The sequence below is a fragment of the Pristis pectinata genome, chromosome 18 (assembly GCF_009764475.1).
Source record: "Pristis pectinata isolate sPriPec2 chromosome 18, sPriPec2.1.pri, whole genome shotgun sequence".
NCBI classification, from domain to species: domain Eukaryota; kingdom Metazoa; phylum Chordata; class Chondrichthyes; order Rhinopristiformes; family Pristidae; genus Pristis; species Pristis pectinata.
In genome coordinates, this window is record NC_067422.1 from 23,121,367 (window position 1) to 23,147,755 (window position 26,389).

The window sequence follows — 26,389 nt, forward strand, 5'->3', positions numbered from 1 at the left end:
CTCTAATTTTGTCATTTAATAGTCGATCCTCTGCATCTTCATCAAATTGTTTTTGAGGATAGACATCAATGTCATGCTTCTGAAGGTCATTTTTGATCTGCAAAGAAACAAAACATTCTTCATTATGATTCAGCTAGGTGCTGTGCAGCTTTATGTCGATTTCTTTAGTGCCTGTCGACTTGTGTTCAAACTACAGGAAATGCATTATTAATCTTGCTTTTAATCAGTTCCCCATCTCCTTTGATGTTGATTTCCAGATACATCTTGGAGGTCCACGCAGCCTTGTAAAGTTTGTGCAAAAGACACATTTCTTGTGGAGCTAGTCATCTCTTCACTTTTCCATCTGTAAAGATTTTCTGATTTTGTCACATTTTAACCACTTGTGTGCCAGTCTTTCCTGTGTAAATCCCCAGGTTTTCTGTAAAAAGGAACTATTTTACAAACTTCATGCTGCAACTGCACCCTCCCACCACAGGAAGCACTATGAAACCATCAAGCATTACAGTTCCACCTTTGAGCAGCTCAGTTCAATTGATTTCAATACAATGTAAATTGAATGAAATTTTCAACACAGTCATTCCTCAGCTTGCTACTGAGATAGTCGCATTAAAATTATACATTCCATATGGATTTATTGGGCATAATACAGATTCATTTGTACCATATAGAAGGAGAGAAAACAAGATTAAATGTGAATTAGATTATTATTGTGCAAACTACCCCAGAATTACTTCAGAACTGGTGTTCCATATAGATTTGGCATAACACCCTAAATTTTGCATTCAATATGTCTATCCATCATGTCATGTAACGTGGCTCTCTCTCATCATTAAATATTCACCAGAGGTCAAGCGGATGCATTTAAATCCTTGCTGTATTTTGCTCTTTACCAGTATGTGGAGGAAATAATCTCCATGTTTCCTGAAAGGAAAAGATGGCTAAAAATTGAATTTTTATCTCATTTTTTTCTCTATCAAATCTCTTTAATCACAATATGTCCTATTCCCTACCTACCCAATGCCTCTTCTCACAAATCTATGAGTTCTGTCTCCAGACATTATCAGTAATGTGCAGCTGTTGTTGCCATCTGATAGTACAACGTTATTCTGGCTGCTTTTCTTACAAGCATCAGTTAACCACATGGTGGAGATATTCTTAACAGATAAGAGATAGTGGCACAGAATTGCCAAGAAATTGCTGACATATGCATCAGTGATAAAGGGTGACTTAAACCATGTCAGTTTTGAATGGAATAGTGATTGCATTGAGGACAGAAGGGAGGAATATCAGAAGTATGTTTGGCTGAATTGTTTTGATGAGTGGATCCTCTTCATTAACTGCATTTTAAAAGCAAATAATAAAGATCTGTGATTTTGGACTTTATAAATAGACATTGAATGCATAATCCAGGAAGTAATGCTGAACCCATGTAGCACACTAACTCAGCCTTAGCTGAAGCAATGAGTTTGGATGTGGTACAAAAGCAATCATACAAATGTTTGAGGATGAGGAATTACAGATACTTGGATAGACTGAAGTTACTTGTATACACTGGGATTAGAGCAGAGATTTAATAGCAGTGTTTAAAATCAGTGGGTTTATATGAATCACCGAAGAAAAATTTTTGGAATTTTCATGAGATTAGGAAACTCGATTAAAGCTTAAAAATGGTCAGTACCATGCAAATTATCTGATTGGTTTTGCTGAGGTCGAAGATTGGCTCAGAATGTCATGCCTGCTGGCATTCTAGTCTATGATTCCAAAACCAATTACCAGAATTGACTGGATGCATCTTTAACGAGTGCTGTACAAACATTTTTTTTCCTTTTATGGGGTTCTGAGATCCTTATGGCTGATATCGCATGTACACTAAATGAAATATAATCACCACATCCAACCCACAAAGCCGGGAAGAAAAGTGAACAAATCAGTATTTTTGCTTCATCAACAGCTGATATATAAGATAGTTTATAGCCAGAGTAATTTTGGGAAAAGAATAGTTCCTGGATTCAGAAATACAGTCCCTTTTGGGAATCATGCTGCAAATAACAATGTTTATGGAAACAGCAGCTTTACAGTGAAAAATAGTCCTTTATCGAGGGGGCAAAACTTTTTTTTAATCCTTAATTTAGCTCTACATTGTGGGAATCTGTCACAAAAAAGTTGCTGAGAAGGGATGAAAGTTATTCTAATTTCTTAGCAATATAGTTTCATCTCGAACATAGCTCTGGCCACTCACTGCTATGCTATACTGGCCCCTTCTGCTTATTTTCTCTTATGTTGTTGAGTGTATCTTCTGGCTTAACATCACATTATTCATATTGTACCAAAGGAAAGTTCCAGAGGAAGGCAGATACCAATACAAAGGACAACGTAAACAGCACTATGATACTCTTATGCGTTGGAGCTAGTAACTTAACAATGGAATGGAAACATCAAATGGTGGATTTTTCTCTTCATTTCTCCCCTTCCCTTTTAAAAAGAACCTATTATGCAACAATTTCTAAAATTGTAAGAACAATGCCAACCATCAGCCCAGACCATCTCATTCAAGCAATTAAAACACTGGAACAAGAAGCTCTATGACAAGGAGAACAAGATAGCATGTCAGGGCCTCAGGACAAATACATCACAAAGCAGCTCAACCAAACTCCATGGGCTTGTTCAAACCTCAGCAAAACTTTCCAAAATTCCCTTAAGGGACTTCCCATTCCCACACGCACCAAGAAACTCTCTCAAGTCATAAACCTGAACTTGTAATAAAACCCAGGGATGAGCTAATGAAAATCTGTAATAAATTTATAATAAAAAAATGTATCCTGGGTCATTCCAGTTTAGAACGCAAGAGGGCTTTGAGAGATAAATAATCCAAACTCATGGGGTGAATCATAATTATATATTTCAGTATCAGCTGATAATTACACATTAGGATTACTAACTGAAAATGCATAAAAATAATAAATCTAGTTCAATAAAAATAATTAAATTTGATTTCAGAATGATTTATAGAGCAGTTATTGATTATACAGTACATCTACAGCTCACACCATCTGTTTCTACAACTGTCACAAGGGATGTGTAAGAAAATAATATGGTTCATGTTTCCCAGTTTATATTTTTCCTCTGGGTAAATCATAACTTTGCAGTTTTATTGAACATCAATATGAAAATATTCCAAAATAAACTGAATGAAGTGGCTAGTTTATATCAATACTAATGAGAGTTAGAGCGACTTTGAACCAACAATTGTGCTCCTAAAGCCAAATGCTGGAGATACTGAAAAAGCTGTAGTCAAAATAGAAAGTGCTGAAATAGTCAGGTCAGGAGGAGCAAAAAGCGTAAAAAGTGTTAACAGTTCTCATCAATGCCTGTCCATCAGAATTAGAAAATGTTGTGGAAGGAATTGGTTTTTTATACATGTGCTCAGGCAGGAAAAGAGAGAGGTGAGAAAAAAAAATCACCTATGATAGGTTGGGGAGCAGCAGAGATTAAATGATGATACAGATGCTTGGTAAATTAAGGATGATAAAGGGTCAAGGAGCAATGAGTCTGGTAGAGGTATTGAGGGCAATCGTTGAATGATTGTCGGCAGCTGCTGTCTGGAAAAAAAGAACTGGAGGCTATTACTTAAATTGGAACCGAGTGTTGATTCTGCAAAGCTGAAATATACTTATCCAAAAGGTGAGGTACTATTCCTCTATACTATTGAGCCTCACTGGAACAGTGGGGGAGTCTGTGGACAGACTCCAAGCCTCTGGACCTGCTGAGTATTTCCAGCATTTTCAGTTTAATTGCAGCTCTGCCAAAACTCGTACTTCCATTCTTGCAGAAGGTGCAACATACAGCTAATTAGGTTTCAATCTTATCCTACTGAGTAAAGTGAACCAAAACCACATCAAAAAACATTTTGTATTGCAGTTGGGCTATTAAAAACAAATACTCTGGCTTCCATCCTGGTGAACCCTGTTTGTACCTGTTTTTTTGTCTTTGAATACTCCGACACGTTTGTTATGTTGTAAGTATTCCTCAGGAATCTCATTTCCCTAACAACTGTAATATTTACGATAGTGCGGTGATTCTGAAGGTATGAATGTAAAGAAAAGCTGTGAAATCAGCAGGCATTTCCAATGTCACCAGATTCAGCGTGAAGATTCTTCAATTTCACTCCCAACTGTTCTATTCCAGCCACAGTACAATAGTTCCTGTTTTCTTACCAGCCTATAATTGTCACCCCCCCCAAAAAAAATCACTTTTGTATTGCCTTTCATGTTCTACTTGCAAGAGACCCACAAAGGCATCAAATGGAAGCATATACTGAAAAACATGATTACTCTGAAAATGGGTCTTGCTTTATTGTTTTACACTGGGTTTTTAGCTTTAGTAACAAAGAGTTAACAATTCTGTGACTATCAAGTATAAGAAGGCGGTCTTAGGACAGATGACCTAAAGGTTGGGCAAAGATGGAATGTTTACAAAGCATCTTAAAAGAGGAGAGAGGTGCAGGTGTAGTAAGCCTTAAATAGAGTGAATAAATCATCAAGCAAAAATCATTGCACAAATTCCTTACTCCTTTATCTGTTTAAGTTAATATAAAAGAGATTTCAAAAGTAAAAGTCATATCTTTTTCTAATTCATGTGTATGAATAAGAGTTCAGTCAAAAAATATTTTGTAGGAAATGGAAACTATTGTCCTTTGTGTTGAATCTACAATTTCTCTGTCTCCTCCTCCCCATCCCACCTTAAACGAATGGTTCCAAATCAGCAGCAACTTATACCTGTGATACCAATAACCTATGAGGGTATTTGGCAAATGGTTGTTAATTTCAATATGTAATATCTCATTAACAGAGCATATTCCAGTTCAGTTTTTAGTTGGCACCTATTGAAACTGACCCATTGCATCATCATTTAAAATAACAATCTGATACTAACCACTGACCCCAATTAATCAGTTTTAGAGGTAATCCTAATTTTGATGAAAATTTTCACTTGATCTCAGATCGTCAAGTCAAAAAGATACAATTTCCATGCAAGAAACGCAAGCTTGGATTACTCCAACAAATCTTGACCATTCCTGAAACTGGGGAAAATTGCTCTGTAATCAAAGAACTACTACTACTGACCAATCACATCAAACTATTGCATGTTGTAGTTCAAAGGAATCAAAAAGCAGCCTATATAGTGGGGAAATCAGCTTAAAACGTATGGGAAAATGTTACGTAATAAACTACTGTTCATGAAACTAGAGTAGTTCACTGTGAAAATTATTTTTGTTTTTATTCCTCCAATTTCTTTACGCCCTTCAGATGACAATGGCTAATTCTGAGAGAATTCAGTATGAGGCAACTTTTACCAATTGCCATTTATTGGTCAACAAAGATTAGGCTATCTGGCTCCAATATTCACTAACATGATGACAGATCCATAGCGAAGAAGGGCAAACAAGCCTCATTAGAGGCAGATTCTCATTTCTTCCCATTGTAATTCATTGCTGAGCAGTAACATGGAAAATTCCATCCATTCCACTCAAATTTTAACAAAATGCAAATGAGTAAACAGCCTAGAAAGATGATGACTGCAAAGATTGTGCATTAGGTCCCAGTGTTCAGTAGTGTGAATTCAGACAAGGGCAGAGAGCAACCTCAGAAAGAGGCCAATGCTGCTGCTCTCAGAACATGCTGCACAGACACTTTGATGAAAGTTGGAGATTCCCCATATGTAAAAATACTAGCAGTTAGTAGGCTAGATAACTCTCCTCACATTAAGGTCTGAGACAGCTCATTTCCCCATCCAGGTTGATAAAGCCCCAGCAAAAGACGTGTTTCCCAACTATTGAGATTGCAGGTGTTGGGAGGTAAAAGATGGTGAATAACCTAGGAATAAGAGTGAAAAGGCTTGCATTCCTATTTTGCCTTTTGCAGGCTAAGGTTACTCCAAAGCTCTTTACCTCCAATAAGGTGCAGTCTGTTGTAACACAATTCTGTCAACCTCACTCCTACAGGTAATAGTAACCCAACACAAAACCCAGGACTTCTTGACAAAGAAGTCTAAGCTTGATGTTGTTCTTACCCCAGTATGTATACTCCCAATCATAAGAAAACAACCAAAAGTGAATAGATGGCTGGATCTTTGCCTCTATAACCCAAGGCATCATCAAGGCTGTATTCATGGAACTCATTACAAAGTAGGAAACAGTCCTTGGAATCTTTCCAATTTCAATGATTCATCCCGCCTCCTGCACTGCAACAGAGCTACACTTCAAAAATACTTCACTGCCTGCAAAGCACTAATGGGACATTTGAAGTTCATGAGAGGCATCATATGAATATATTCTATCTAAACCTTAAGCAGCAGGACTCTTCATCTTGAATAATTTGAAAGAATCTGGCACCAAGATTACAACAAATGGACATAGCTCAGACTACCGTATGTAAACTTAGAAAATAACAATCTGCATCTGCCAGAAAGACCCATGGTTCCATTTAAACTCCCTGCTTCTGAACACTATTCCAAAACAAAACAGAGAAGGTTTTAAAATAAATGTAGAATTTTCCTTCAGGCAATAGAAATCACCTTGGCAACAGATGGCAAGATAATGAAAAAGAAATTATGCCACATTTATAGCAATAACTGAGTTTAAAATGATTTTTGAAAAGTAATTAGCTTACCTTTTCCTTGAAGAGGTCCCTTTCTTCCAATGTTAGAGTGTCTGCTTTTGCAATGACAGGGACAATGTTTACCACCTTGCTCAGTCGCCTCATAAATTCTATGTCTAAAGTTCGAAGACTGGGGTGGAAGGGGTAAGGTTGGGAAAAAAGAACTGCGTTAATAAAGCTCTCAGCACATGCATCTTTAACTTGCATTTAACGGCAAAAAGAAAGCCTAGTATTCTATTAAAGAGTAATGCATACTCAGTTTTTATGCATCCACTCAATTACTTAGTCTAGTTTCCAAAGTTTTCAACTTTAATCATGGGAAGATCTTTCAACTTTGGAATTAGGACATTATGGGTTTTGAAATATTAAGGGTACCTTCAAGAACACAGATGTCTGTACCTAAGAGTTAACTACAGTATTGGATAAGTGCCAGTTTCATACCACATTGCTTTTGATAAATATCTTGCTCAGGAGACAGTTTTGTTTTTAAATTTGTTATGAAAAAGAAACTTCTGATAACTTTAAACTACAGTTTGGGTTTTATTTGTAATTTTTTTGCACTCATTAAACCATAATAACAGATATCCCCTAATCTGTCACAAACAGAATGTTTGGAGATGACATTAAGGCCAGCTGATGACATCCATCTTCATTTCCCTTTGTCGATTCCTGAGCAGGGACTGCTGTGTCACTAAAAGTGGTTTCCTTTCATAACAGTCATTACAATTAACCTGGGGCTAACCAGAAAATTGACAGCTTAAAGTGCAAATCAAGTTGTCAAATTACCTTGAACTTAATAATTCCTGAAAAAAAGTGGATTGTCTTAATTGGATATTTTCTAATAACACTAAAAAATGCTTAAATTGCAGCCAATACAATTTGGTTCACATGGTCATATGCCCTTGAGTGGGGGACTTTAAATCTGAGGTTTATTGGCTGTAATCCTACGTGAATGGCTAGTTTCCAACTGGAAACATCAAAAAGGAAGCTGGATTGTGATGGGACAAATCGCCAAGAGACTGATGAATGCAAATCCCACAGAACATGAATTCTGGATTTCTGTACTGTTCCTGGCACATCCTTTCACACGGAGGACAAGAGACTCCATGCATAAGTTTTGTGTTAATTAAATTATGGCAACACGTCCCTGTCAGTTGTGCTGAATGAAGATAATGGCTCTGGAGGGAGAGATACCCAATCTCTTCTCTGGCTGTAAGTGGAGCAAAGGAGAAGTGAGAGAGCAAAGCTGCATGAAATTCCCTTTTGGGATGAGCCTATAAAAAATACATTCCAATATGTCTGCAACATGGAGAAGGTATTGGTCAGCCATGAAGTAGACATCTCCATACTGAATTGGTAGTTGCACCCTCTGCAGCACACTTCTAGCACTGCATGCATTACCAAGTCTGTATTTTTAAGGCTTTCTGCACTATCAAGCCAAGCAATAAAGTTGGGGAACACATAACCAGAAACAAATTAAATTAAAGATGGGAATTATTGGGTGACTGCCTTATCCTAGGACATAAATGCTGAAACGTGCTGGATGGCACTGTATGTACTGCAGTTTGACTCAGCTGAATATATCACCTAATCTAAGAACTTTTGCCTGGAGACCCAAGAGACTGCAGATGCTGGAAGCTGGAGCATAAAACAAACTGCTGGAAAAACTCAGTGGGTCAACCAGGATCCGTGGAAGCAAAGGGATAGTCGAGGCTTCAGGTCAAGACCCTGCATCATGAGTAAGAGTGTGGAGGGAAGCTAGAGAAGGGATAGAAATGAGAAAGGAGGGGTTAGACAGAGGCTGGTACGTGATAGAAAGGTGATAAGGCCGGAATGATGGGCAGATGGAACTCAGTGGGGGAGGGAATAGGAAAGGTGCACTTTTGCCTGGAAATGCACTAGGACCAGTGGGATTGTTTTTGACATACAAGTCCAAGGCTGGAAATATGCTAAAACTTATTACTAAGACTGGGGTTTTGAACAGTTGTTGGGTGAGTGGAACGGACTGGACAGATGGTACTTCAGACCAAATCAGTTCCCTACTTCTCTTATACTGACAGGAGAAAAAATAGAAGTATACAAAAATTGTTGTGTAACTGGATACAGCAGGAAGCTAAGGCTGGACATTTGTAAGATTACTTATCCTGGTTTTGCCAGATCTAAGAATATTTTGAAATTTGTTCTGGCGTAGCTCATGTACTGCTACAGGAATTGGATGAAGCTTTATCCTTTTCTTCCCCTCCCTTAAAAAAACCTCAGGGTAGCAGTTAAAGAGGATTTACCGTCCAGCCCACCGACTCTGAACTTCCTGTATATAACATGATCAAGCCAAAGGGAAAGAATTACTGAACATCGCAAACAATGGACTTCCGACAGTTGGAACAAAGCTGAGAGCCATGCAGTTTAAAAAGGAAAAGTGAATGCCTTGCACTAACCTTTGAGTGCAGCAGTAGCATCACAAAATATATAAACTGTACTCAGAAGTACACATGGAACCTAAGTACCACATTTAGCTCTGGGATGGAAAAGCTGACAATGAGTCATTACTTACTAAATGGAAGTCTTACTCCCTTGGCTTTCGTAACCTTATCCTAAGAGTTTAACAAGGGTCAACAGACAGCTGTCCACTTTTGATACCCAGTCCAAGAAAATACAAAGTTAATTAAAAAAAACCTATTATTTTGCACAGCAGACAACTTTTCCTCATCCATCTGAAACACTTTGTCAAACTGTTGAACAGATCAAGTTCCAACCTTGATTCCAGTTTTGAACTTCCTTCAAATTAAATTTGTTTTCAAAGTACAAGTTTTAAAATAAATTGATAATTAACAGGAACAAGGAGAGCTTTTAGAAAGTTTTCTTCGTTACATATCCGATGTTATTTCATAAACATAAACAGCCACTTCTTCAGGTTCCTCCCCCTTTAATTGTATATCATGGCTTTGTATTGTAAGTGATACATACATATTGTAAATGATACATGGATACAAAACTAGGTAACATTCCAGGAAAACACTGAAATAGAAAAGCACATTGAAAAAGACTTGAGATTTAGACTCCACACACAACAAAAAAATCAAATATATTTTAATGCTCAGTCTCATTTTTGGTGAACAATATAGAAGCGACATTCAACTACTGGAGGAAACACACACGCAAAATCAGGAGACTGAGCTAGTAAGGAAGAGAACTGAGTAAGGAAGAATATTTAACTCTTTTTGACCTTGTAAGAAGCCATCTTGGAAGTGACTTTATACAGGTAAAAAAAAAGATGGGAAATGATATGGAAAGAGCAAAAACCAAAATATTATATTTTGGGAGTAGGATGAAGGACCACTATAAAAGGCAGTTTAGAACTAGAACAAGGGAATTGTTCTTGTTAATAAAAGAACTGAACCTCTTGCTAAAGTAATCGAGGTAAAAATCTTAATTTCTTTTGCAAGCCATCTATATACTACAATGATGGAACGGTCAGATCATTTTGGATGGGTGAATTGTGATTAGTTGACATTTATAACTAACTTAACCTTCAGACATTCAACTTTGGATATTTAATAGCTCTATGCATTCCTGTAGACTTGCCAAATCATTTTTGTGTGGAACATGGTTTATTGGCATATAAAAGACCTCACTATGTTTAGCTCAATAAACAAAAAAAAATTGTAAACTTGCACATGACATTGAAATCAGTAGGTGTATTTTCTAATGGCATACATGAGACCTGTTTTAACAAATTATGAAGCATCTCAAGTGTCTCACAGGAGGTTACCAGGTCACAAAGGGGAGGGAGATTCCAAGGCACAGAAGCACGGAGTTTTGGTAGCTGAAAGCACAACCTCCATCAGTGGTGCATTTAAATTCAATGGTGATTAAGAAGGACTGGAATACAGGTGTCTTGGAGCATTGTAGATGTGGGAGAAATTAGAGACAGGGAAGTAACGAATCCAGGGAGGAACTTGAAACAAGGATGAGAATTTTAACATGAAGACAGTACTTAATCAGGCATCATTCCACCAGGCATGTACGATTAATGAATAGCACGGTGCTAGTTAGCAAACAGCAAAAAAAAGAGCCCAGTTTTGGATGATCTCAAGGTCACAAACAGTAGCACACGGGAGGGTGAATAAGACATGACTGGAATAGTCAAATCTAGCGGTAGCAATAGGGTGGATGAGGGTTTCATTGGGTGACCAGAGGGAAAATGGGTAATCATAGTGGTGACGCAGATATATGATCCAAAACTGATTCAAATATGATACTAACATTAAGACTAGTCTAGTTCATGTTGGAGGGAAGAGCTTATAGCAGAGATCAAAAGGAATGGATTTGGTCTAACCAGTACTGAGTTGGGAGAAAATTTCATAATCAGGTTTATTATCACTGATGTACGTCGTGAAATTTGTTGTTTTGCGGCAGCAGTACAGTGCAAGACATGAAGTCATAAAGATTACTATAAGTTACAAAAATAAATAAATAGTGCAAAAGGGGAATAATGAGGTATTGTTCATGTTCCATTCAGAAATCTGATGGTGGAGGGGAAGAAGCTGTTCCTGAAATGATGAGTGTGGGTCTTCAGGCTCCTGTACCTCCTCCCTGATGGTAGTAACAAGAAGAGGGCATGTCCCAGGTGGTGAGGGTCCTTAATGATGGATACTGCCTTCTTGAGCCACCATCTCTTGAAGATATCCTTGATGGTGGGGAGGGTTGTGCCTATGATGGAGCTGGCTGAGTCTACAACCCTCTGCAGCCTCTTTCAATCCTGCATATTGGAGCCACCATACCAGGCAGTGATGCAACCAGTCAGAATGCTCTCCACAGTACATCTGTAGAAATTTGCAAGAGTCTTTGGTGACATACCAAATGTCCTCAAATTCCTAATGAAGTAGAGCTGCTGGTGTGCCTTCTTCGTGACTGCAGCAATGTGTTAGGCCCATGATAGACTCTCTGAGATGTTGACGCCCAGGAACTTGAAGCTGCTCACCCTTTCTACTGCTGACCCTCTATGAATACTGGTGTATATTCTCCTGAATTCCCCTTCTTGAAGTCCACAATCAATTCCTTGTCTTGCTGACATTGAGTGCGGGGGTGTTGTTGCGACACCACTCAACCAGCTGATCCACCTCACTCCTGTACGCCTCCTTGTTGCCATCTGAGATTCTGCCAACAACAGTGGTGTCATCATTGAATTTATAGATGGTGAGTGAGCTGTACTTAGCCACACAGTCATGAGTATAGAGTAGAGCAAAGCAGAGCAGTGGACTAAGCACGCATCCTTGAGGTGCGCCTGCGTTGATTGTCAGCGAGGAGATGTTACTACCGATCCGCACTGACTATGGTCTCCTGATCAAGAAGTCAAGGATCCAGTTGCAGAGGGAGGTACAGGTTTTGAAGCTTGTTGATTAGCACAAGGGATGGTGGTGTTGAACGCTGAGCTGTAGTCGATAAACAGCAGTCTGACGTATGTTTTGCTGTTATCTAGGTGCTCCAAAGCCGAGTGCAGAGCCGGTGAGATTATGTCCGCTGTAGACCTGATTCCTTGCGAGGGTTCACCTTCTTGAAAGATGTTCTGACGTCGGCCTCTGAGACAGAGATCACAAGGTCACCAGATGTTATGGGGATTTGCATGTTATTCTCCCTTTTGAAGCGTGCATAAAAGGCGTTGAGCTCATTGGTGAGTGAAGCATCACTGCCATTTATGCTGTTTTGCCTTGTAATGGCATGCAAACCCTGCCACAGCTGTCATGCATCCAATTGTGTCTCTAACGGCACAAGAAATTGCCTTCCGTGGGTCGTACCTAAACTTCTTGTGGGGTTCTGGATCGCCAGTCTTGAACGCCACAGATCTAGCTCCCAGCAGACCGCGAATCTCCTGGTTCATCTAGGGCTTCTGGTTTGGGAAAACTCGGTATGTTCTCGATGCCACACACTTATCCATGAAGGTCTCAGTGATGACTGTGGCATGTTTGTTCAGACCCGAAGACGATCCCTGAGAATGGTCCTGTCCACCGATTCAAAGCAGTCCTGTAAATGTTCCTCAGCCTCCCTTAGCTATACCTCCGCAGTCCTCACCACTAGTGCTGTGGTCTTCAGTCTCTGCCTATATGTGGGGAGTAGAAGTAGAGCCAGGTGATCGGACTTACCAAAGTGCAGACGTGGGATGGCACGGTGAGCATTCTTGATGGTGGTGCAACAGTGATTGAGTGTGTTGGCTCTTCTGGGTCCGCAGGTGACTTGTTGGTGGTAGTTTGTCAGAGACTTCAAACTAGCCTGGTCAAAGTCCCCCGCGATGATCAGGAAGGCATCAGGGTGCGCTGCCTCGTGACTGCTGATCACGGTGCTCAGCTCCTCCAGTGCCAGCTTGACGTCTGCCTGGGGTGGAATGTACACCGCTACCAGGACGATGACAGAGAACTCCCTCGGCAGGCAAAACAGACGACACTTGACTGTCAGATGTTTCAAGTCGGGGGAGCAGGACTGAGACAGAACCGCCACGTCTGTGCACCACAATGAGTTAATCATGAAACAAACGCTGCCGCCTCTGCCTTTACCTGATGCCACCGTCCGGTCTGTGTGGTGGATGGCGACGCCCTTGGGCTGGAGCGCTGTGAAGTGCTGAGGGTGAGCCACGTCTCTGTGAAGCAGAGTACACAACAGTCCCTGATATCCCTCTGGTACTGCAGTCTTGCTCTGAGGTCTTTAATTTTATTTTCCAGAGACTGTACGTTAGCCAGGAGGATGGTAAGGAGGGGTAGGGGTGGGCCTTAGTACCCTGCGCTTCACGTTTCCTGAGACAATGGAGAGATTCCCTGAGCTTCCAGCTGCTGTATTCACCCGCTGGGTGGTCTGGAGTCCCGCATCTGCCGGTTCTTAAGATCGCTAGTTCCTGTTTTAAATGACTTGAAACAATGTTGCTTACTGCAGTGTATGTGGCTGCAGATTTCAGCTGCAGTAGTTGTAAACAGGAGTAGCAGCACACAAAAAGTCGCCCCTCTCTGGCACCATCTTGATTCTCCTCATCACCATGGTTTAGAGATTGTGGAGCATCTTCTCAATGGGCCCAACGCTAGCGATTTTGTCAGAGCATTCAGGCTCTTTATCAGGACAGTAGTGGACGTTTGAAATAATTACACAAATAATTCATTGCATTTTGGAGAGAGAAAAATATATTCTTCCACCGTATTCTGGATAAAGAAATCTTTCACTGTACAACAAATGCTTATCAAAATATGATATTCATTTCTTTTGTGACAATTCATCAGGAGATGTACAATCTCCCATTAAGTTTCTTCTGATCAATTCTCAGTGTAGCTTTGAATGCTGCCTATCTGTCATTGATGTTTTTCATGGTTGTATGTTACATTACATTAATAGCAGCGCAATTAATTTCTCTCAACTGAAGGATGTCTTTGGCTCTGCACAACTCAAATTACAAGGAACTGTTTGATAAATTTAAGAGTTCAAAAAAAATCTGGAATATACCAGAAGTAAAATAACCCTGGAATCCACTATTTTCATTCTTTATTCATTAATGTTAAAAATTTATTACAAATATATGAAACTGCAGATAAGGAATTTTGTGATGAGACAAACTGGGATGAGTGGGACTGAGAACAGTGAGACAGTGCTGTAAATATCCAGAGGAGAAAAGCAGAGCAGCACATTTCCAAATCACTCCTCATAATAAACCATTTGTTCCTAACAACTGAGAAATGTAACATAACTCTTGAACAAATTCACTGTGAGCAAATGAAGATGATTGCACTAAAAATTAAAACAACAGTATTAAATGACAGATTGAAAAATAAGACAGATGCTGGACTATGAAATACTAACTAGTTTGGAAAGAGAATCCTATGGGAATCATTAACCTGTTTTTCTCTTTCAGATGGGGACTGATTCAGCTTGCATTTCCAGCAATTCTTCTCACTGAGCCAGGCTTTTCCATGTCTGTTTGCTCCCCCATGACATTCAACCCAATGAAGGGTAGAAATGGAAAACTGTAGGTGGAAAGCCTTGGCTGGGAGTTCAATTATTGGGCAGTCTGGGAGTAAGTTGATTTGGTTAAAAAGACATCTGAAACAATTACAAGTCATCCCTTGGTTTAAATGAGCTCTGGTGGACTAGAGTCAAGAACCAATAATTAACAACATATAAATATGTTAGATTTATAACTCTGCTGGAAATAATGTTAGAATACAGTGCCAAATTGAACAGTTACAAAAGCCGGCTTGTTTAGAGATGTCAGACAATAATTGATGTGAAAGAGAGCTTACACAGATACAACTAGTTTATTCCTCAAGAACAGATGGTTATCCAGTTTTAAAAAATCTGCATTTACTGCAGTGCGTTGGACAATATCTTTTTAATCAAAGCCTCACCATGCGGTTTCTGTTTGTGCTCAGGTTCTCGTTGTTGACCCAACTAGAGCCTTCCATCAACCAGATTCATAATAACACTCTGATCTCCACATCCTGTCCCTGAATATTTTTACACTACGTTACTTTACATTTCACTTTACATTTCCCTTCTTTGTCCCCATCTACTCAACTAGATGGTGAATTTTTTTGTCGTCCTGGAGGAGAAGCAGCAAAAGAAGATACAAATTTTGATGCATCCCCATTTCTTTGTCAAAGACAACAATTGCTGGTGGAAGTGCAGAAGATCCATATAGAATAATAGATTTAAGTCGTCACATTTTGTCATCACATCTAATATATTTAGCTAATGTCAACCAACAATAACGATAACAGATCTGTTACTCACTCCTCTTTGCCTATACTAAACATCTAACATACCAGGAAATCCTTACACCTACTCTGTGTCCAGACAAACTTCTTATTAATGTGTATATTTTAGTCATTCTTTGGTTCTGCTTTGAGATTGTGGAATCCAGTCGTGGCCAATGCAAAATTGCTATGAAATTACCCCCGCTAATTAAGCTGAAGTAAACATAGTCATAGGCACAATGTGACGCAAATTTCAATGAATCAATGTCAACTCACTTCGAGGAAGATTCTCTTCTTCACTACTGTACCCAAACCTACAGCAGATGCATTTAACTCATGATAAATCAATGTACCAGAAAAACTGTACCAATATTTCTATGCAGAATGCCATGATGATTCATGAGGGTTTTAAATGAACTGGTTGTTTACTGAAGGAAACTAACTGTATCCTACGCTAAAGACATTGTAGTTCAGGATCCCCTGGGAAGTGGTGATCACGTCATGGTAGAATTCTATACATCTGTTCGAGGATGAACACCCGCAGCCCATAATCAATACCCTCAGCTTAAATAAGGGCAATTACAATAGTGTGAAGGTAGAGTTGTCTGGATTGGACTGGGTAAATAGGCTCAGGGATAGGTTGGTGAATGAACAGTTACAGATATTAAACAGCTAGTTCATAACCATGAGCCGAAATTTATCCCAATTAGATAGAATGAGGGATCCAGGAGAAAGATGAACCGACAAAAGAGATAATTGAAAATATTAAATCAAAAGACTGCAGTATGTAGAACATAAGAAATAGAAGGAGTAGGCCATCTGACCCATTAAGCCTGCTCTGCCATTCAATAAGATCGTGGCCTATCTGGCCGTGGACTCAGATCCACCTACCTGCCTTCCCCATATCCCTCAATTCCCCTACTATGCAATATCTATCTGTGTCTTAAATATATTTAATGAGGTAGCCTCCACTGCTTCCCTGGGCAGAGAATTCCACAGATTCACTACTCCCTGGGAATAGCAGTTTCTCTTCATCTCCAATCTAAATCTACTCCCCCGAATCTTCCCCTAGTTCTAGTCTCATCTACCAGTGGAAACAATCTTCCTGAATCTGTCTTATCTATCCCTTTCATAATTTTATGTGTTTCTATAAGATCCACTCTTATTCTTCTCAATTCCAGTGAGTATAGTCCCAGACGACTCAATCTCTCCTCAGAGGCTAACCACTTCATCTCTGGAATCACCCTGTTGAATCTCCTCTCCACTGCTGCCAAAGCCAGTACATCTTTCCTCAAGTAAGGAGACCAGAACTACACACAGTTCTCCAGACGTAACCTCACCAGTGCCCTGTACAGTTGCAGCATAACCTCCCTGCTGTTAATTTCAATCCCTCTAGCAATGAAGGCCAGCATTCCATTTGTTTTCTTCATAACCTGTTGCACCTGCAAACCAACCTTTTGCAATTCATGCACAAGCACTCCCAAGTCCCCCTGCACAACAGCATGCTGCAACCTTTCACCATTTAAATAATAATCAGTTCTATTTTTCCTTCCAAAGTGGATGACCTCACATTTACCAACATTGTACTCCATCTGCCAGACCCTTGCCCACTCATTTAACCTACCTATATCTTTCTGCAAACTCTATGCATCCTCCGCACAATTTGCTTTTCCACTCAATTTAATGTCATCAGCAAACTTAGATACGCTACACTCGGTCCCTTCTTCCAAATCGTTACTGTATGTCGTGAACAGTTGCGGGCCCAGCACCGACCCCTGCGGCACCCTGCTCTCCACTGATTGCCAACCAGAGAAATACCCATTTATCCCAACTCTCTGCCTTCTATTGATTAACCAATCCTCTATCTATGTTAATACATTATCCCCAACTCCATGCAACCTTATCTTATGGATAAGTCTTTTATGCAGCACCTTATTGAACTCCTTCTGGAAATCCAAGTATACAACATCCAGCTGTTCACGTCTATCCACTGCGCTCATTATATCCTCAAAGAACTCCAGCAAGTTTATCAAACAGGATCTGCCCTTCCTGAGTACATGCTGCGTCTGCCTGATGGAACCATTTCTATCCAGATGTCTCACTACTTCTTCCTTAATGATAGCTTCAAACATTTTCCCAATTACAGACATTAAGCTAACTGGCCTACAGTTACCTGATTTTTGCCCACATCCTTTTTAAACAGTGGCATGACATTCATTGTCTTCCAATCTGCCGGGACCTGCACAGAGTTGGGAGAATTTTAGTAAATTATCGCAAGTGCATCCACTATAATCTCTGCCATTTCTTTCAGTACACTGGGAAGCACCCTATCAGGACCAGGGGACTTGTCTAACTTTAGGCCCGCTAGTTTGCTCATCACTACCTTTTTAGTGACAGTGGTTGCACGGAGGCCCTCACCTCCCATCGCATCCATAGTATCTCTATTTGGCAAGTTAGAGATGTCCTCCACCATGAAGACCGACACAAAATAGTCATTCAAGACTTCGGCCATTTCACGTTACCCAATATTAATTCCCCCATCTCATCTTCCAAGGGACCTACGTTCACTTTCGTCACCCTTTTCCACTTTATGTAATTATAAAAACAGATAATAAAAGTTTTTATATTTTGTGCTAATTTACTTTCATAATCTATCTTCCCTTTCGATATTGTTTGCTTAGTGGTTCTTTGTTGCTTTTTAAAGTTTTCCCAGTCTTCCAGTTTCCCACTACTCTTAGCGACATTCAATGTATGAGCTTTTAGTTTGATGCCTTCTTCTATTTCCTTAGTTATCCAAGGCAGTCTCTCCCCACCCTTACTGTCCTTTCTTTTGACTGTAATATATTTTTGTTGAGCAACGTGAAAACTCTTCCAATGTTCCTCAAATGTCCCACCATATAATCTGTGTTCCCAATCTACGCTAGCCAACTCCTCCCTCATCCCATTGTAGTCTCCCCTGTTTAAGCATAATACACTGGTTTCAGATTGAACTATTGCACCCTCCATTTGCATGAGAAATTCAATCATACTATGGTCGCTCTTTCCAAGATGACCTGGTGACGTCACCAGGTCCCAAAGGCCTGCACCACAGGGTTTTAAAGGAAGAGCTGTAGGATTTTCAAAACTCACTTGAGTTTTAGGTAGATACCAGTCGATTGGAAAATCACAAATGTGACTCCATCGTTCAAAGAAGGAAGGAAGATAAAAAGCAGGTAACTATATGCCTGTTTGCTTTACATCCATTGTTGGCAAGGTGTTGTAGTCTAGAATCAAGGAAGAAATTGTCAGTCACTTAGAGGTGCTTGATGTAATCAAACCAAATCAACATGGTTTTATTTAAAGTAAATCATGTTTGATAAAATTGCTGGAATTCTTCAAAGATATTACAACCAGAGTTGATGGAGAGGAACCATTGATGCTGTGTATTTAGATTTCAGGAAGGCATTTGTCAAGCGGCCATATAAAAGGTTTGTGGAAAAGATAAGGGCTAAAGGTGTTACGGGAAGTGTGCTGGCGTCGATTGAAGATTGGTTATCACAAAGTGTCAAAATAAATAACTCTTTCTCGGGCTGGAAAGATGTAACTAGTGTAATGCCAAGGATCAGCTCTTGGTGTTCAATTGTTTACAATTTATATTGATGGTCTGGAGGAGGGGAGAAGAATGCAAGGTATGAAAGCTTGTCAATGACACCAAAATAGAAACACAGAAATAGGTCATTCAATTCAGCAGGCTACTATTCTAAATAGCTCTTCTCAGTAGTGTCTTGCATCATTTCATCTATGTCTTGTCTGCTTCCTGTCTATTTGATGACTTCCCACAGTCACACCTTCGTATTTTCCCAGGATACCACTTTGGCCTGCGTGAATGGTTGCTGAGATGATTTCTACCCGAAACCATCTCAGAAAAATTTCCCCAAATCATAACAAGGCAAATAAACAGAACTCCCTGTCAACATTCAGCAGCTCAATTCAAGTTGGTTTTATATCCCATACTGCAGAGCACCATTCAATCAGTAACATATTGAAGGTTCACTCAAGACTTTTGCATTATAGTTGTAGGACTTGAACTCTTGGACTTCAATCTCAAGAGGCCAGAGTGCTAGAGCCAAGCGTAGGACATGCACATTAATGGTGTTTATAAAGCACGATTGCTGACGAAGGGTCCCTGTACCTGAAACTTTGATTCAGCTGCTGGACATTCCTAGTTTTTCTTATTTTGAGCAACTGGATTTTCTTTTCCCATAACATTTTTTCTAGCTTCCAATCCAGTCAGTTGTTTTGCTCCAACCAAAATTATTTGCCAAGATTTTATGCCAGTATATCTAGTTACAGCCATCAATATATTATTAGATATTATCCAGCTGCCTACCTCTGGAGTTTTTCATATCTGTTTCACTTTTCTAAAATATCACAGTATCTGTGTCTTCTGTTTCCTAAAATATAGTTCCACTTAGGGTTACAATAACAGTGGATAACAAAGCAGGATTTACTAAGGCTACTCTCTTTACGTAATGTACCTGTTCAAATTGTGCGCTTAGACCATCTGGCCCAACCTGACTTTACTCTGCACACCATTTAGGCTTAGCTAAGTAACAGTTCACATGGATGACTTCAGGAGAGCAGCGACAGGCACAATTACAGTGTCAGGCAGAAGATGACTACTGACTCAATTAGCCAACCGTTCCACACATGCATTTCAGGCAATGTTCCAACACAATACATTGCTTTTTTTCATCTGCCACAGTTATCTGCAAATAGACGTCACCCCACAGCGATCAAGTCCCAGAAGCCATTAAATAAAATCTTGTTCACAAAGTGATGTCTGGCGTGAGCAAGGGATAGGCAAGGAGATGAAATACTGGAGTTAAAAGGGGTACCTATTATACAACCATACAAAGCCCTGGTTCGGCCACACGGGATTAAGAGCAGTTTGAGCATTACATCTTATTGGCCTGGATTGCTAGGGTCAATAAATAAGGAGAGATTTCAAAAACCAGGATAGCATTTCCTGGAATTTATATGGTTAAGTGATTTGATCAAGATAAGCCCAACAAACCGAGCCTCAAGTTCCTTCTGGCTATGTTGCAGCCCAGAGGACTCAATGCTTAATTTAATGATTTCAGGGAACAACTCTTGTGGCTCTGCTTTTGTTTCAATTTATGTTTTTCCTCTTTTCTCTGTCAATTTTTAAGGTAATTGTTATCTTGACCACTTTGATCTACACCCCATCTCAGACTTTCCCTCCGTTTCTCTGCAACTTAAAACCCTACACATTTTCTTTGAATGTCATCAGGCAGGAGGTACAAGAGCCTGAAGACCCATACCTCAAAGTTCAACAGCTTCTTCCCCACTGCCATCAGGTTCTTGAACCCACCTGAAAAACACTAATGCTACCTTGAACTTCAGGAGTTTTAGGCCTCATATTTGCAATTAATCAAATTGACTGCTGTGGACAATGGAATCATGTTGGCTTTGTGCATCGTCACACCCGAGATATTGCCAGGCTCAGAATTACAATAGAGTGTCCTTAAAAGGGGAATACACTGGGTTGTTATGAGAATGCAACATGCAGCAACATGATAACATGACATGACAAACATGTCTTCAGAAAGAATTCCCACGGTCATCTTCAAAATGGTGCCCATGGAATGTTTTGCATTCATTTGAGGGGACAGACACTGTCTCACTTGAAAGGTGTCACTAACAACAGTGCAGCACTACATCTGTGATCATATCTCAGACATCTATGCTCGAGTCTCTAGAATAGGACTTGAGTCAATAACCTTCTGACTCAACGACCCGTTAAGCCACCATGTCAGAATGATCTGTTCATTAATGTCATGGATTCATTGTTTAGTAAGGCTGTAACCTGCTTTATTATTAGCCTCACAGCTAATTCCTAAACATAAAAAGCCAGGAGAGGCTCAGAGGTTAATACCTTCTCTAAATGTCCAGCCAAGAAACAACAAGAACTGAAGGAAGAATTGGATAATGGGACTGGGGTGGTAAGTAACTACCGACTCTCCTCACTGGAATTACAAGTCAGTTCACTGGAACTACAGGATACAAAGGGTTGTGTTTAGTTTGGGCAAGAACCAGGAATATCTCCATGTCCATTAACATATTATGAAAATTATGCAGCAAGTCCCACACTAAAATCATGGGATCTCCTTCTTCCAAAGAAATAATAAAAAATAGTAAATTTCTGCTGCACAATGTAGAACCAAGCAAGCTCACTGAGATCTTATAAGACACAGTAAAGTGAACTCAAGAGTTGTGCCTCAGGGCTGAAACTCCCAATTTATTTCCTGGGACTACACCCTGGACCTGTGGACTGCATTTCAATTCAAAAGATTTATGAAATGGGTAAAGCCATTGTGCTTTTGACATTGAACTGATTTGTTTTTAAACAATTGCCATCATTGGTAGGTATACCATTTGGAAGAAGTTCATCAGTGTCAAAGGAGAACAGGGGCCAGTAGTTTATTTGAGCCGAGAGTGAAAATTTCTCAGCAATATTTTGTCAGAACAGTAATCAATAACATGAACCAGGAGCCAAAAGGTACATACGAGTGACCAGTTGGAGCAATGAAGTATATACAACAATGCACTCTTGTGTCTGGAATCCGCTTCTTTCTATCGACGGTAAGCTCCTCTTTCAGGTACATCTCATACTGATCATTAATAAACTCCGTGATGGGTTGCCAGCTAAATGGAAAATTAGAAATGCAAGATGTAATTAAAGTGGTCAAATAGAAACATAATTGCAGGAGAGATTTCAAAGTAACCGTTAAACTTGATTTAAAAGCCAAAATTAAAAATAAAATACCGATTTTCCTTGAAGCTCCTAAAGGTCATGTTTCTTTGATGTGATTGTTTTATAGCTGTATATTTGTTCCCACGACGAAGAGCGCCAAGCTGTCCATAGCAATAATTTGAGATTGTTTTTTCTGAATTTTAAAACCCTAAATTCTGTTTTCTTTCCCACAAAATATCCTCAAAACTTTGAGGAATTTACTGCAGATTAAAAATTTCTTTTCATCACTGTTACAGTAAACATCTGGGTCCAAGTAGCAAGTAATATTTATGGGAGATTGAGGAAAACAATGAAGAAAGAGTTAATATGTCATTCAAACAAAAAGGGCAATTACATTTGGGCCTAATAATGGTTTTTGATCAAGCTGAGAACCCACATTATATCACTAGCTTTCTTTGGCCTCAGCAATATTTTTTAACACCATGGGAAAAGACAACAGTAAATCAGGGATCTATAGTAGCAAATACTTCAGCGATGCTCTTGTGAATCTCCTTGCAGTATATAAGCGGCAAAAAAAGACCATTCAGCTCATTGTGCACATGCCAACCAAAGTGAACTTCAGCTGGGATCCAACTATTGTTTTATACAGTTCTTGAGTTGGCCTTCTATTGTATTCTCATTTTCTTGTATTTTACACTTTGGCCAATAAAGGCAAGATTACTGAGTGCTTCTCAAAGACCTCAACAAACTGTCCTGCAACCTTCAGGGATTTGTAGACATGCACGTCAGATCCCTCTGTTCTCTATTCTTGTGTAATAGTATTGCGTGCAGTTCTGGTCACCTAACTATAGGAAAGATATCAGTAAGATTGAAAGAGTGCAGAGAAGATTTACTAGAATGTCACCGGGTCTTCAGGAGTTGAGTTACAGGGTATGAATGAACAGGTTAGGACTTTATTCCTTGGAGTGCAGAAGAATGAGGGGAGATTTGATAGAGGTTTACAAAATTATGAGGGGTATAGACACAGTAAATGCGAGTAGACTCTTTCCACCTAGATTAGGAGAGATAAGTATGAGAGGACATGGCTTTAGGGTAAAAGGGGAAAGATTTAGGGGGAGCATTAGGGTGAACTTCTTCACTCAGAGTGGTGGGAGTGTGGAACGAGCTGCCATCTGACGCGGTAAATGCAGGCTCACTCTTAAGTTTTAAGAATAAATTGGATAGATACATGGATGGGAGAGGTCTGGAGGGTTATGGACTGGGTGCAGGTCAATGGGACTAGTGGAATAAAGTTTTGGCACAGACTAGAAGGGCCGAATGGACTGTTTTCTGTGCTGTAGTGTTCTATGGTTCTACTTATCATGTACCTAGCTTGCCATCCTCAAATATATTGGGCTGGATCATACTGATAGCTGGGAACCACCAGCTAGCTGCAATGTCAGCATATTCTAGCCTATGAACCTGTGCCCCAAGGTTTGGAAGTACAAAATGTGCTGGAGGTCAGATTCTAAAAGTTCATGTGCATCAGGAAAGGGCATCAGGAAAGCTTTGCACTAAATACATGATGGCCTAATGATGCTATATCAGTAAATAAACAAAGAATAATTGTGGGAACTAGAAACATCTTGGTAATTAACTTACTTCAATAACCTTTAAGTCAAATAATAGAATCAGAACTACCAAAGAGCTAGAAATCATCTTGCCTGGAATTCCAAGTGGAGTGCTCAAACTGATTGCTCTTCTGGCTTGTTCTCCAGAATATTAATCCCAGTCAGATTTAAGTGCAACTCATCGCAATAGAACAGCTGACCTACCTCCAATAATGATGCCAGAAATACATGATTCAAAATCCCTGTTGCTCACACCACCTTTTAGCCACACATTTGATCTCCAAGATCTCTCTTTCCTCTGGCAATTTGTATGTGGCTCAGGCGACAATCATTAACTGCAACTATAACTGGGTAATTGCTTATTGCTTTTTTTGGCTGATACGAGTTATCATCTGTTTTAACTTGGGAGGCACAGGTACTCACCAATTCTCATTGTTTATTTGATCACCAAATCCAGGGGTATCAATTACTGTTAGTTTCATTCGGACCCCCTTTTCTTCAATATCTGCAACAAAGGGTATTGGCTTGAATTGGATTAAAATCAAATTGATCACATCAATATTGGGGGATAATTGCATTTTTTTAGAACATCCTGCTACAGACTGAACTAATAGCTGAACCAGTTAAGAATGAATCAGAACTTGCTACTTCTATTTGCCTCTGACCTCTATGGCTTAGCACATACCTCCCTCTTCCTGGTCTAATATTGCTGGCCTGCTGTACTAATGCTTAGTGGCAGGAACTTCTGTCATGTAATGCTGTCACATACTGGCCAGAACAAGCCCTGTCCACAAGGCAGTGGAAGAAAACTGACAGTGAAGCAGCCCAGGCTTAGCCAGCTGTCAAACCTGTGAAATACTTCTACCTAGGATGACAAAAGCACACGGGAGCACCAAGTGCAGGTTCCCCTTCGGATTGCATACCATCCTGATGTGGAAATGTATCTCTGGTCTTTCATCATCACTGATGAAACTCTGATTAGAAGATCCCCAAATGAGTTACTGTGTATTTGCAGCCACTCTCCAACTCAAAGTTGCTCTTCCCTCTACACTAAGTTGAATTTATCAAGGCCTGCATCCATAATTGCAGTGCAACCCAGGCTGTACTACAGAGGGGAGGGAAGTCCATATATAACTGGCATCACTGTTAAGTTCCGGGGTGTCCGTGTGTCCTATGGTGTGCAGCTGTTTTTGAGGTTTTTAGATGTATCGACAGGCAACATTATGCTCCTCATTACAGAAGTATTACCCTTTGTGTGTACACTAATGCAAGCTACAGGCTCAGCAGGATACAGTAAAGCCTTGAGGGGTCCAATTACACTTTGGTTGTTAGTTCAAATGTCCTAATGAGCACATTTTGTTTTTGCACTAAATAGTACAATGCAGTATGTAAGACAAGTCAATGGAACTATTTTGTCCTGTATTTAAGAGATACATTTGAAGGAAGCTCTAGGGGATGGTTCCTATGGCACCAAGGATTTTATCAACATTGTTGATCACATTTTGTCCTCTGAAACTCACATTCATGAGTTCACCAGTTTTGTCCACAACTTGCAACTCCCCCAGCCCCCCAATAATAGAATCAGAACTATCAAAGAGCTAGAAGCCATCTTGCCTGGAATTCTAAGTAGAGTGCTCACACTTCAAACTTATTGCTCTTCTGGCTTGTTCTCCAGAATATTAGTCCCAGTCAGATTTAAGTGCAACTCATCACAATAGAACAGCTGACCTACCTCTGATAGTGATGCCAGAAATACATGATTCAAAATCACTGTTGCTCACACCACTATTTAGCCAAACCAGGCAATTCTTTCCCAGATCCTTCTGGTGTTATTGTGAACAATCAGCTAAAAGGACAGCTTGTACGCAGTGCCAGGACACTGTCATCAGAAGTCAACATTGGAAAAAGAGGTGCAGCAGCTTCACTGGATAAATACATGGACAAATTAGTCACAGAAGTGAACTCACCGTGGCTGATTGATTTCATTTCAACGGTTTGGGGGATCCGCTCCTCATTCCCTTCAACAGATTTACGGCTAACTTTGGATTTGAATAGGGTGTTTATTAGTGTGGACTTTCCCAAACCGCTCTGACCTGAGGATGGAAGAATTGTGATAATGCACAAATCAATGTTCACAAACTTACACAGGAGTGAAACATTTAACTAATATATATTGTACTTATCTACTGAACATATGTAGTTGTACCATTTTAGTAGAGTCAGAGACATACTGTGATAGAGCATGGAAACAGGCCCTTTGGCCCAACACATCCATGCCAACCATGGTGCCCACCAAGCTAATCCCATTTGTCTGTGTTTGGCCCATCCCCCCCCCAAACTCCTCCTATCCACATACTTATCCAAACGTCTTTGAATGTTTAGGTGAGGCTGGCACCTTCTTTGTATGCAGCTCATTCCATATTCACAACACCCTCTGTGTGAAGAAATTGCCTCTCAGGTCCCTTTAAAATCTTTCATCTCTCACTTCAAACCTATGCCCTCGAGTTTTTAGTTCCCCTTCCAAGGGAAAAAGACTATTTGCGTTCACCCTCTCCATGCTCCTCATGATTTTATATACCTCTTAAAAGCAGTAGTCCTCTATCAGAGCTAAAATGGGACAAATCTATTCACACATTAACT

General features: G+C 39.9%; 1 protein-coding gene across 6 annotated transcripts in view; it reads right to left on the minus strand.

The window, feature by feature from the left end:
- LOC127579780 (septin-9-like) overlaps positions 1-26,389 on the minus strand; it is a 222,034-nt gene that overhangs the window by 11,610 nt on the left and 184,035 nt on the right. For all 6 annotated transcript variants that reach the window (XM_052032700.1, XM_052032702.1, XM_052032701.1 and 3 more), the window contains 5 exons: positions 25,717-25,842; positions 24,173-24,254; positions 21,953-22,090; positions 6,669-6,786; positions 2-97 (listed from right to left, as the gene is read on the minus strand). In XM_052032700.1, coding sequence (XP_051888660.1) covers positions 2-97; positions 6,669-6,786; positions 21,953-22,090; positions 24,173-24,254; positions 25,717-25,842 — 560 coding nt within the window. The remainder of the gene's footprint in view (position 1; positions 98-6,668; positions 6,787-21,952; positions 22,091-24,172; positions 24,255-25,716; positions 25,843-26,389) is intronic.